Here is a 13,531-nt window from a genome sequence, read left to right as displayed (position 1 = left end):
GTGTGTGTGTGTGTGTGTGTGTGTGTGTGTGTGTGTGTGTGTGTGTGTGTGTGTGTGTGTGTGTGTGTGTGCGTACACTCGTATGGGGTCATTATGTCTGTGTTTAACACATTTGATTCCACTAATGATTACAGAATCCATGACACAGTTGGATTGTGCATTTATATATCTTTTGGTGTTTGTGTGTGTGTGCATATGTATGTGTACTCTCTGTGCCATTCAATTACCTCTACATCCAGCTCTGAGCTGGTGTACACTGAGCCATCTCATTATGAACAGTAAAAACAAAACCAGAGGCTATTACACAAGGTTGTTAGAGCACAGTAAATAGACGTTCACAGCACAGTTTGTGTCTGTCCTGTTCTCCAGATAATTGGACACTAGAGGTATGCACTGTGCATTTGTGTCGGAGACCATGTAACGATTTATAAATTATCACTGCGTGTGTTGTAGGTTAATCAGCAAAAAACACTAAATAGGTATAATTTGTCAGTTTTATCCATAACCTCCGAAAGTACTGTTGAAAAAAGGACCATGTGTGAGTGCAGTCTTGACTTCGCCTTTGAATTTTTGGACAACAGAGTTTTCAAGCAGAAAGAAAGTTACAAAGAAACTTAAAGAATCTTGACATTGTCCATTGTTGAGAAAGTTGAGCAAAATTAACATCATGTCTGCTTTTAATGTGGTCAAAGACACATTATTGCTAATATTAAGCATGTTTTACAGTCAGGAAGGGCCCTCTCTGATGTACACTGAAAGTGGATGTCAATATAGCATGAATAAATCTTTGATATTACAATAAAAATAAAGTTTTTATTTACATGCTAATCTGCCAGACCAGCTAAGGTAGAGGCTGGGGGCGGGGCCTTGACCAACTGCCACTTTGCTCGTTTGAAATTGTTGGGTTTCTGTAAATAACATCACAGAGTACGGTCTAGACCTGCTCTTTTATGAAAAGCGCAGTGAGATAACTGTTGTTGAATTGAATTGAATTGGATTGAAAGCCATGATGTCTCTCTCTCATGGGTGGGTCAAATTCTCTGGGTGGGCAAAGCAGAGAAAGGGGAGGTAACATTGCCCCTTATGACCTCACAAAGAGCCAGATTCCAGATCGTCCCATCTGAGCTTTCATTTTCTCAAAGGCAGAGCAGGATACCCAGGGCTCGGTTTACACCTATCGCCATTTCTAACCACTGGGAGACCATAGGCAGGCTGTGGGAACTCATATTAATGTTAAAAAACCTCATAAAGTGACATGTTCATGCCATGGGACCTGTCCTGCCATGGGAAGTGAGGGACTGGCTGCAACATTCAGCTTCTGCTACCCAAGAGGTATTAGTAGGAAAACAGACTTGACCTCAATTGTGATAAAAATGATCATAACAACAAACACTTTAACTGTTAATCTAGTAAAATGGACACTTTTTGGACATTTACCCTTACGTAAAGTACAAATTCGAATAAACACATTTGGAACATGTGTGGTGGTCGATAAAGGGGGAACTGAGTTGATCTGTAAGAGAGTGTCGGGATTCGTCAGACTAAAAAAAGTTTAGCTCCAATGGTCTAGAAAGCATACCTGCAATCACTGCAGCTTATAACAGTTTCCCATTTAATGATATTCTCTCTTCTTTCTGAAAGGTCTAATGGCTGACAAAAAGGATTGGCCTATTGAGGAGGAAGAGGACAATAGAAACCTAAATTACATCGCTCCGGTCCAGAAGAGTTTGGAGGAGATCCGGCAACTGGACAAAGATGACGAGAGTCTTGTAAAGTACAAGCAGACCCTGCTGGGGAGGGAAACACTGACGTCAGGTGTGTGTGTGTGTGTTTGGGTGTGTGCAGGCGTGCTTGCGTGTGTGTTACTGTTTACCTGAGGTGAGAGAAGAGCTGGTAATTTATATGGAAGTTAATCTGTGTCATTGGATTTTGAAATTACAAAAGCACTGGACATTTATGCATTGAAATTATTATCTGAATTTGTTGCCTCTAGATGTAAGTCTTCAATTTTTCAACAACTAATTTTCACCTTTAAGTTAATAAATTCAAATCTAAATTCAGATGCAACATACAATAAATGAAATTCCAGTTGGCTTCTGCTATGGCCAACTAGATTCTAGAATCAATGGCTTTTCCTTGGGTCCCCAGATGTTAACACTGAATTTTAAATACTACATTTTGCAGCTTAGAGTAAAATTCAGAGGCAAAAAAAAATCTGATACATAATTTCAGTGCACAAGTATTAAGTGCTAGAAATTCAATGGCTTTTAATTTCTGAATCCAATAAAAACAGATTTATTTCCATAGATTCCCCCTGTTACCCTGTGTTACTGCACCTTTAATAATACCATTCACTCATTATAACGACTTGGTGCATAGTTCCTCGCAGTCATCAACTTCTGATCAAACACATCCACACACCCACACACACACACCCACACACACACACACACACACACACACACACACACAGGAACGGATCTGCTTACCTCAGCATCTCTAATCCAGTAGCCGGGCCATGACAGCTAGCTCTGACCCCCACCGCTGTAACTCAACACCACCTTATCTACATCTTACTACCATTGAATACTTTGGGAAAGGCTGTAATGAGAGAAATGAAAAGCAGAGAGAAGAGGCCCCTCATCTTTTTATCGGTCCATATTGGATCCTGATGGCCCAATGTTAATACTGAGTGGTTCCTTTTACAATGACAACTGAACTGTTTATGGACTTTGATATTTCTGTAATCTACAATTTCAATAGTATCATGGGCTTTTAATACATTTTAATTGTTTTTCTGCAGACATAGGATGAATCCTGCTGCAATAACTTTGATGATCCCCTGAGTTTTCCTGTAGCACCACCATGCAATGTCAGTTTGCACAATAGCCTACTTGGATTTATGACCACATATCTACAAAACTAATGACATTCCCAATAGTCTCAGCTGCAGTTAGGATTTAGGGCTAATTAGCAAATATTGGCATGCTAACAGATGTGTTATTTTAAACTCAATAAACTACTAAGTACAAAGCTGCTAGCATGGCTTTAGACTCTTGCTTTGTCCCCCAGATCTCTTAAATGAAAAGTTTTGCAAGACCATTAAGTGAAGAAACGGTTTCAGCACGTAACTTCACATAAAAACACAACTTGTCATTTACATTTCTGTTTGTATATGGATTAAACAAACAATATACTGTAAAATTTGTTACAACGCATTCAACGTGCACCCTGTAATACTCGCCGATCAACACACTTTTCTAAACATGTGTTTACTTATAAATTAGTTGGTTTATTGCTTGATTCATTGGACCAACAACATTTTCGCAGGCGGATATCTGTAAAGATTTAGGTCGGTCTGAATATGTTTTCCCACGCACAAATCTTCCAAAGAGGTGTGTTCTAAGCATTCATATGAACCCCCAAAAAAATTGATTTTTTAAAAGAAATTTCAAGCAAATTAATTAAAGAGCAAATGAAAATAATAATAAATCTATATAACAAGACTGTTTTTCCTCACCAGACCCTACGGCCTGTAATGTCCAGGTGACCAGACTGACCCTGCTGTGTGACACAGCTCCTCAACCAATCACCATGAACCTGACAGGTACCCAAATCCTTTCATCAATCTTCTGCCATACTACGTAATCCAGCATTGTTTTTCTCCCTAAACCCTGCTTGTGGATGTGGTATGGTGCTGCTGCTATACCCTCGCACCCAATATGGTGACCTCATGTGCCCTGGAGCAAGGCATCTCACCCCACGTGCTGCCTTTTATGTGCAGAAAGACTGCAGTAGGTGTGTCTATGGACGAGAAAGGAGAGACAGCTAAGTGTTTGCTTAGTTGGCAGTATTGACATCTTCCCCTGGTTGCAGGCGAAAGCGACTTTCAGGGAAGGGGAGCGAGGAGGGTTTAAGTTTGTGTGTGTGTGTGTGTGTGTGTGTGTGTGTGTGTGTGCGTGTGTGTGTGTGTGTGTGTGTGTGTGTGTGTGTGTGTGTGTGTGTGTGTGTGTGTGTGTGTGCGGTGCATGGTAATCAGGTGGCGGCAAAGAGATCATGTCGGTCCCTTCTGCAAGGATCAATGGTCCTTATAGTGTTATTAATGATATGTTGTATAATACTGGATCATTACCAATGAGGCAGCATGCTAACATGTTAAACTAAGATGGTAGACATTATACCTGCTCTCATTGCATTTTAGCATGCAGACATTAGCATTTAGTTCCAAGCACAGCTGGGCAGCCTCACAGAGCTGAACTTGTGGTCATGCTGGTCAGTGTGGGGCTCGTATTATAGTAATTACTTTATATAATGTTGGGTAGTTTAATCCATAAGAATGCCTAATTCTTTATAGGAAGATCATTTATTTTGGATTCATATTTTATTCTGAAGCTACAAAACTACAAAACGTGATTTTTCTATTTTACAACAAAAACAAATAAATATAACATGTCAATTTTTGGCACATAGCTATTGTTAAAGATATCTTAAAGAGTGGCATTTTTAATTAAATTTATTCCCTAATATTTGGGGATTTTCTGATACACCCCCAGTGACCTACAGCTGTGTATGTGTGCGTATGTGCGTGCGTCTGTACGTGCGTGTGTGTGTGTGTGTGACCGCTACATCCTGATTTTGCTGCAGGCATGGTCAGATTTTTTGTTATCTGAGGATTTTCCTGTCTATCACATACATACTTATACACACATGCACATTCACACACAAAAAGACACAGATCAGAATCATTGACTGGTAACAGGAAAGGTCACCTGGTTACTAGCTAATACAGACTTTATACTATGCAGGTCCTATACTACTATACAGAGAGCATCTAGCAGCCTTTAATGTGCATGTTCCACTGTGTAATGGAAGGTCCGCTGTATGGCATGAAATGGAAAGGGTAGGCTGTTCCTCCACACCAGACAGACCTAATGCTTCTGAGATCTGATCTCAGTAGATGATGGAAGAAGCAAAAGGTGGATAGAAAATCAATTTAGTAATCTCGGCCTGGACTTTGGGAATACAAATTATACACAGAAAGAGTGAATAACAAACTATGGGTGTGGAGTTTAAAGGTACACTGCACTGATTATACACATGAAGTTCAGTGTACTTACCTCGAGGAGTACTAATCAGCCTCAGAACTCAGTTTTTTTTTCGGTGGCTCTGGATGGCCTTTGCCAAGTTTGCATAAAGAACCCTGATGATGTCATTGGGATGTCATCACTGGACAGGCTGGGGTTTGAGAGTTAGGATGCAGTGTTTTTGGAGCTTGACCCATACAGACTAAAAGTCAGGATATCTTGGCCTCTGCAAACCAAACCTGACCCCTCTGCTTTTTTGAGAATGCCCTCCCCCTAGAAAAAAAACAACCCCATAGGTAATTTATACAAGCAGCAATTATGTCTTATATTTACCTTTATTGTTAGGTGGGGCAATCTAGTGGCTGGAGTAATCATGATGGGGGAGCAAAGCAGAAGGTTAGTTCTGTGTGAGGGTCATTTTGTCGGAGACAGCTTGAAATGTCAATGTAAATATACTCATGGCACATGAACAGTCATGAAAATCTCATGTTTTCCCTGAAAGCTGTTAAAATAAAGATTAGTTTTAATTTAGATGTATGCGTGTGTTTGTGTTATAAAGCTAAAGAGAAAGAGAAAAATTGCAGTGTAAGAGAAAAGCATCTTTCATCGTTAATCTATAGAATAAGCAGCAGGGTAATAATCCGTCCTGCTGGGTTATCATGTTGCAGTTAGATAGCCGAGCCGGCATCAGGCTGGACGTGAAATGGACTTTCCATCGGTGGCTGAATGCATTAGAGACCTCATAACACACTATACAGTAGGCAGTTACCAATGCAGCTTTGTGCCCTGAGTGATAACACTACCCTGCATGTGTGTGTTTATGATAGAAAGAGAAAAGGAGGGGTGGCGAAATAGGGGGAGATACTTTGCGCCATAGTGAAGATGATTGCTCTACACTTTGAAAGTCTACCTGTTGAGGAAATAAGAGATGCTCACTCTTACTGCACACTTGACTGGATGTCCATTAGAGACCGTTTATTTCTGCAAGGTAATTATGTCCATGTCAACTTCTCAGTTTATAAGTGTTCCCTTGTGCACTCAGAAGGTTTAAAGTAATCCAACATCTGAGTCTTAGACAACAACAGGACTTTGCTTTGTTGGACAGTACTGTAAGTCTTCATACTATATAATGTATGTTCACTGAAGCATTTACACATATTCTTTACTTCACTAGGTAGCAGTAAAACAGGATTTCAGGATCTTGAATAACTGATTGTGTAGTTTTGTTGTACACTGTAATAATGTAAGAATATATCCTAAAATCTAAAATATTTGATTGTGGTTAATAACTACTTCTTTTTTTTTGTCCATCATTGCTGAGAAATGAAGTGACATGGTTAAAAAAAAAAAAAACGTTTGAAACCCCATTAACCTATTGTAAATCTATCACGGACCGACTTGCTGTACTGTATCTACTTTCCTCTGCATGGAGGTCTTTTTAGTGATATTATAAGAGATCCCGTCCTGTTTTACATGTTTGCAACGTGTCTGACTGCTCATATTTTTCTGAATTTGTCACTTTAATCTTAACTTTACATATCGACGCTACCTTTTTGTAGTAAATAATAAAATTCATTACTAGACAACTTCATTTGTGTACTCAATAACTAACAGTTTCTGTCATTTCAGTTGTTGCTTGTGCTTATTGCATATCAGTTGCCTGAACATTGATGCACTAAAACATGAAAAACACTTTTTTCAGGCTAAGCTGGCAAGTGGATCTGCCTGTGCATCAATGCGTGCATCCTTGCGTGCGCATGTGTGTGTGTGTATGTGAGAGTTTGCAGAACAGGTAGACAGCTCTCCACACTGACCTATTTTCTCAGTCAGACGCTCCCGGGGGAGGCCAGCATCTTTTTTTCTTTTCTTTTTCTCCTAAGACGAGGGGAAGGAGAGGAGAGGAGGAGGAAGAGGAGATTTACATCCCACAGTTTATAGAGGGAGATATACTGAGTGAAAAGAGACAGAGATGGAGATGGGAGAAATCTCCCAATTGTCAGCGACTGAAGAACAGCTTTATTGCTCGATGACATACTGTATGTAGATTCAATCTAATGGGGAGTTTTAAGTGTTTCTTGTGGTGGTATAAAGCTCCTCAACCACAGGAGGACATGTAGATTTAAGTTAAAGCATGACTGTCGACATAAGAGCAATATGTCGATTCTTGGAGACTTTTTACTTACAGTAAAGTGCCTAACTGTGCCACAAGTGTATATATATTTAATATGGGTGACAACAATGAGAATCAAACTATGTACAGTGCACTTCTTGGGAGCAATGTACTATGTGCTCTGATTTGTGTGAGTGTGTGTGTGCGCGCGCGCGTGTGTGTGTGTGTGTGTGTGTGTGTGTGTGTGTGTGTGTGTGTGTGTGTGTGTGTGTGTGTGTGTGTGTGTGTGTGTGTGTGTGTGTGTTTTTGTTTATTATCTGTAGGTCACTTCCTTTCTTTGCCTGACTGTCTTTTGCGTCTTTTCCTCAACACGTCACTGCTGTCTGTTCTTTATTCACCTCATTCCTCTATCTCTCCTTCCTCTCCTCTCCCCCTTCCTTTGTTTCTCCCTGTCAATTAGGAAGCACTCAGGACTGATGGTTGGGCTGGAATTGAGATATAAAGTGATTAGGCAGTGGATGCATTTCTGATTGCTATGTGCTTTTACAATACAAACCTATTCAACCCAACAGCACGACAAAGACAGTTTGTACAAAGAACCCTTCCTGGATTTAGTAACTCTAAATAACCAATATGGCAGAGTTGTACTGGGGTTATGAATTCCGAAGGTAACACACACTTAAGTATTTCTGAGACATATTTTGTACACCACAAAGCAAACATTGTTGTGCATACTTCCAGCTGCTATGATAATAAACAGAACAAAAAATGACTATTGGCTTCTAAGAATAAAAAACATTCATGCTTTATTCTGTATTTTAAGTAAACTTAATTAAATTAACCATGACACTTTTTAGTCATTTTCTTTCTTTTCCTAATCTATTGTGTTTTTATATATATTTAATATCTTAACTGAAGCTCAGCATGCCACACATTATCTATGTGCTTGGGAATTCAATAACCTACAGAAACCCCTAAGAGCTCAACACCCTAACGACTAAAGAGTACCGATATATGTACCTGCAGTCTAACCTTGGTTAATTAGGTACAATACAATAAATAGAGACATTTGGCAGGTGAATATAACAGTAAAATGTAATTTATCAGAGTGGATAAACTAGTTTAAAAGTCCCCAGCCGTTAGGGTATTCAAGCTTCAACATATTTTAGCAGTAACTGCTGTCTTAAGCCCTTTTTGTAAGCAGACACACACAACAATGTTTTTGTAGTATAATCAATTTCATTCCATACCCCTGAAGCTTTGCACTAAAGCTCGTACATTTAGATTGTCATTTTTCGAATACATTTTAAGGGATGGAGATGAGCAATTTCTCCACATCACCTAATACAATTCTGCTTTAATTACTGTGTGTGTAAATCAGCAGCAGTGCGAACACGTAGTGAGTCGTTTTGAGTGTAGTGTTGACCATGGGCGATGTTTTATTGTTGTTTGTGCAGATGACCTGGAGGCTCTGAAAAAGAAGATCTTCTCTCTAAAGGAAGGAGTGACGTACAGACTAAAGATTCATTTCAAGGTAAAATGGATAGATGCAGTCACAGAGGTATAATAATGATGGAGAGATCACCATCATCACAACAACATGGAGGGATTACTGTGTGTATGGTCTGGTATGGTGTGTATTCACTGTTAGTGATAAAGAGATAGAAGGAGGAAGACCGTGCTGAGGAAGCCACTATGATCAAACCACAATGTCAAACAATACATTATCATATTTAATGAGTATTTCATTTTATAATGCCAGGAAATACAAATGCTACAATTGCAACTTCTTCTGAGTATTGAATTTGCTTTAGACTTCTAAAATTATAAAGTCACTACTACTAATTACTTTGCTAGTTAAGTAAGGCATGCTAGCAAATATGAAGGACAATGTCAGTGGGTCGGTCCACCACATTGCTCCCGACTGAGATATCTCAAAAGTGACTGGATGGGTTGAGATAAAATGTTGTACTGACATTCTTGGTCCCCAGAGGATGAAGCCTAGTTTGGTGGTCCCCTGACTGTTTCTCCAGTGCCACCAGCAGGTTGACATGTTTGGCTTTTACTGAAATATCTCAAGAAGTTTTAAATGGATTTCCATTAAAGTTATAATATGCAGGGTTATCCTGAAAAACAACGTATAGACTAAATACAAAAAATAATCCATCTCAATCATCACTTACGACTCACGAGAAGTCACTGGTGGTGTCTCTATCTGCTGGGACCCTGACTTCTTTCTCTTATATCTTGCATCAACTTTTTGGGTCTTTCTCTTGCTTCAACATTTCTGTTCTCTTATTGTTCTCTTCTTCCTTCCTCCCCACTTAGCCCTCCTGTAAACACACAGCAGCTATTTCCCAGGCAGCATGTCCACTATAAATAAATACAGGGGACGAAGAAATGTGCAGATTACACAAGAGACAGAGTGGAACCAGAGCTTAGAGGGGATGTTTTTGGAACAATGATTACATTAAGGATTAATAAATATTTCTACATTTACCCAGTTAGCCACAGAAATAAGAAAAATGCATCAAGCAGCAATGTCAACCCAGAAACTACACTCACATCAGCAAGGGAAAATTCAAGAACACAGGAACAAGCTGAACACCAGATCATCTATTTCCTGAGAGAGATTCAGACTGTGGGAAGACTGTGGGAAGTATTCCTGAACTGATAGGAAACAGATCCGACAAAAATAGAAATGTAGATACTGTGTTCTAATTGCACATACAATACACTGATTGCAGAAAAAAAGAGACGGTGTGGCTGTGGAAATAAAAGAGTGACTAGATCCGCTCTGCTGTGAGGACACCTGCTGGACACATGGCTCTACTACGTCTACTGATACTGCTTTACCCAGAACACAGCTGCTCATTAGCCAGTGTGTGTGCATTTTGCCTCACATGTTGTCAATAAAGGTGTCTTTAAATATGTCAGTTTTTTGTAAGAAATTTAAAAACATGAAGTGAGTTTCACTCTAAAAGGTAATTTTGATCCGGATAGATTGTAACCTACATTTACAAAAAAAAAGAAAAACATTTGCATACATTTGGGGAACTGACAGACTGCCCATTGTACACAAGATTAGTTTACTCATCACAAGGAGTATAGCACCGGTTGTATAATGTCCTCTGTAGCTCTGGAGGGACCTCTCTGATGATGTCATAGTGATGACATCAGGGTTATCTCAGTTCGGGTTTGAGATTTAAGTATTTAGCAGAAAACCGGCTTCCATTCAATTCAATTCAGTTTTTTTAAGTGCAATGTCACCATAAGACATGGTCTCAAACACTGTACAACAGGGAATTCAGTAAAAGTTAAGATTAAAAATACAGATATACGGGTAAAAGTGAAATAAAAAGTGGTACAAGGGTAAAAACGAGAGATAAAGGAAGTCATAATAATAAGTACAAAACTAAAGATGGAGGTTTGAAAGAAATAGGCGTTGAGAAGGCAGGAGCGATGGATTAAAGGAAGCTGATGAGTTGCGTTGTGTTGGATGTAAATGTAGTAAACTAAAAGTCATAAAGGAATAAGGAACCACATAACTGGCTGATGAATTCATGTTTGACACTCTCGGTTTATGCCAACTTTGGGATGCCAGTTTTCTCAGCAAATAACATGTCTGTGACAAGATTTGGAGAATTGATGAAACTGTGTGTGTCTGCAGGTGAACAGAGAAATTGTTGCTGGCTTGCGGTACCATCAAGTGACCTCCAGAAAAGGAATGCAAGGTAAGAATTTAACAAATTCTGGTCTGGAGGGCTCACTTTGGAGCCGCAAACGGCTTTATAGAACTATATTTATTTATTTTTTGCCACAGTTTGTAGTATTCCCCAAATGTCCATTGTGTGTCTTCTTGTAGTGAGCAAGGCGACATACATGGTGGGAAGTTACGGCCCAAAGGAAGAGGAGTACGAGTTTCTTTGCCCGACTGATGAGGCGCCCAAAGGCCTGATGTCACGTGGCAACTATCAGGTCAAGTCCTGCTTCATTGACGACGACAAGAACGCCTACTTGGAATGGGACTGGAACTTCAACATCACTAAGGACTGGAAGGAATAGATAGAGAGTGAGAGAGAGGATGCTACTCTTCCCTTCATTTACTCCTGTTCTTCACCTCCCTCTTTTTTTTTCCTCTTTCACCTTCTCCATCTCGTCCTGTGAGAGCAGCCTTGCATTGGCCTGAGACAGGAAGCTCTACTTCTCTTTCCCTTCATCCCTATTTTTCTCTTCTAACTTTTCTCCCCTGTCTGGTAAATTCAGGTGTCCTATTTGGGACTTTACGAGAAAGGATCCCCCTTCTCTCAGCATTCAATCCCTGCATTTATATTCTTCTTCCAGATTCTTCTACATCTGTATCCCATCCATTGGGATGACAAGTCTCCGTTTCCTTTTAGCTACATGCCTGCCCTGCCTCCATCAAGCAGCAGTGGTGCCTCTACAAAAGCAGGCGATTAAGGGGAAGTCAGTTTGTGGCACAAAGGGCAATACATGCCTGAGAATCATCATGTTTTTAAGTTTTCTTCTATCGAAGTAATCCAGTGATAGTTGTCCAATCCATGGGTACACTGCAAACGGGAACTGCTAACAGCTAATTCAGCATATTTTAGTGTAGTGCCACAGACTAAAAGAAATTAGGCTCAAGTTGTAGTTCACCACATAACTCACTAAATCTGTTGAATCAACTGGATAAAAAATGTACTTCCTTTTTACATCCCCCCAAGACATTATGAGAGCATGATTATCCTCCAAATAGAGGTAAGAATATAACATACAATTACTAATAACAGGATTGACTAAATCCAGTTGTTTCTGTTTTGTCTATCTTAGAAGACATCAGGAAAAAATAAAAAGAAGCAGTTGGAGAGGTTTTGATATTTCAACGTATCTTCTATTGATATCTGCTTTGTAATTTTTCTGTTGCGTCTTTCTCCACATTTTTCAGGAGTTAAAAATCTAACTGTAGGTGTCAGTTAGCTCATGTACTTACTTTAGGTATTTTTTTAGTTAAAGCATATATTTTCTATCAGATGTCAAAGGGTTTTGAGTAATAGCAAACATCGTTCAACATCAATTCTAAAGGAAGTAAAGGAATGTTTTAGTCTTCTATAAAAAGATTAACCTCTAACTATCCAAATATTGTCTTTTAAAATCTTTAATACACTGGGATGAACAGATGGATCCTCTCTTCTCTCAAAGTGCACAACATGCATCTTTGACTTGTGTTTAGTCAAACTTAGACATGGTGTATTTTAACATTGCAGTTTGCTTTCAAAGCTTAGTTTTCTAGAGTCTTTGTGGAGCGTATTGAAAGGGCAGACCAATTATTGACTCTATCTGAACTTTGCATATTTTAGAAAGAGATGCATGTACTAACTATTCAGTAAAAATGAACAAAATTCGCCATTTCAAAACCTCTCTCAAATCCTGAGATGTGAACAGAAATCTGCTTTGAATAATGTAAAAACATTTGAAGATGGTAGCTGAAAGATGGAGTACTGTCTAAGAAGTATATAAAGGGATGAAATAATTCCCCATAAAAAATAAGAAATATCATTATTGTGTTAAGTCTTTGAATATGATATTGTCATCGTTGCTGAACATATTGAAAATTGAAATACCATTTGAAATTGTTGTGATCTAAGACTAACTGTAAATGTTGGCTTGTTAAGTGTTGCATGGTTTAGCAAGTTTCTCTCTTCCTTTTTTACGACTTTAATGTAAAATTGAATGTGTTTAAAAAAAAAAAAAGAGATACTGACGCAATAGCCAGATGTCAAAGGTTGCCATAAACTGTAGATAAGTAATTACAGGGACATTTTTAAAAGCACCAACATGTGAAAACATATGTCTGTGTTTAATTCTTCAGCCTGTAACAAACAAGTGCTCCATCTTCAAATATTGGTGTATCCTGTATCTTTTAATAAAGGCAATTCAAGCAACCAATAAGATTTGATCTTTTTTTTTAATTAGTTCTGCATGCCCATAAAACAATAGTATTCACTTTCTTGCCACTTGTTGGATGAGAGCATCGATACCACTCTTAGCTTAGTTAGCATAGTTGGGAGGGGGAAACGGCTAGTCTGGCTCTCTCTGAAGGGAACTAAATCCAGCTACCAGCATCTCTAAAGCTTAGCTAACACACACTCTTAAAGTGAATGTAGGTGACAGGAGAAGAAGCTCTGGCTGTCTGGGAGATGTCAGCCAAATCGTCAGTAATAGCATATTATCTATTACATTTTATTTTTAAAGAAGTCATTTGCAAAACATCTAACAAAAAACAAAAAACCCAGCAATGTGTAAATTCTGCAACCAACACCTACACTTTTTATCT

At 38.9% G+C, this 13,531-nt stretch overlaps 1 protein-coding gene across 2 annotated transcripts in view; it reads left to right on the top strand.

Annotated features, from left to right (window-relative positions):
* arhgdig (Rho GDP dissociation inhibitor (GDI) gamma) overlaps nt 1–13,139 on the top strand; it is a 24,893-nt gene extending 11,754 nt beyond the window's left edge. For both annotated transcript variants that reach the window (XM_034894144.1, XM_034894143.1), the window contains exons 2-6: nt 1,642–1,815; nt 3,524–3,607; nt 8,652–8,728; nt 10,865–10,928; nt 11,060–13,139. In XM_034894144.1, the coding sequence (XP_034750035.1) occupies nt 1,647–1,815; nt 3,524–3,607; nt 8,652–8,728; nt 10,865–10,928; nt 11,060–11,259 (594 nt within the window). In that variant the 5' untranslated portion in view covers nt 1,642–1,646 and the 3' untranslated portion in view covers nt 11,260–13,139. The remainder of the gene's footprint in view (nt 1–1,641; nt 1,816–3,523; nt 3,608–8,651; nt 8,729–10,864; nt 10,929–11,059) is intronic.
* The last annotated feature ends 392 nt before the right edge of the window (nt 13,140–13,531 follow it).

This window comes from Etheostoma cragini, chromosome 15, assembly GCF_013103735.1.
Source record: "Etheostoma cragini isolate CJK2018 chromosome 15, CSU_Ecrag_1.0, whole genome shotgun sequence".
Lineage (NCBI taxonomy): Eukaryota > Metazoa > Chordata > Actinopteri > Perciformes > Percidae > Etheostoma > Etheostoma cragini.
The sequence above is the reverse complement of the archived record's forward strand: the minus strand, read 5'-3'. Positions and strand labels throughout refer to the sequence as shown.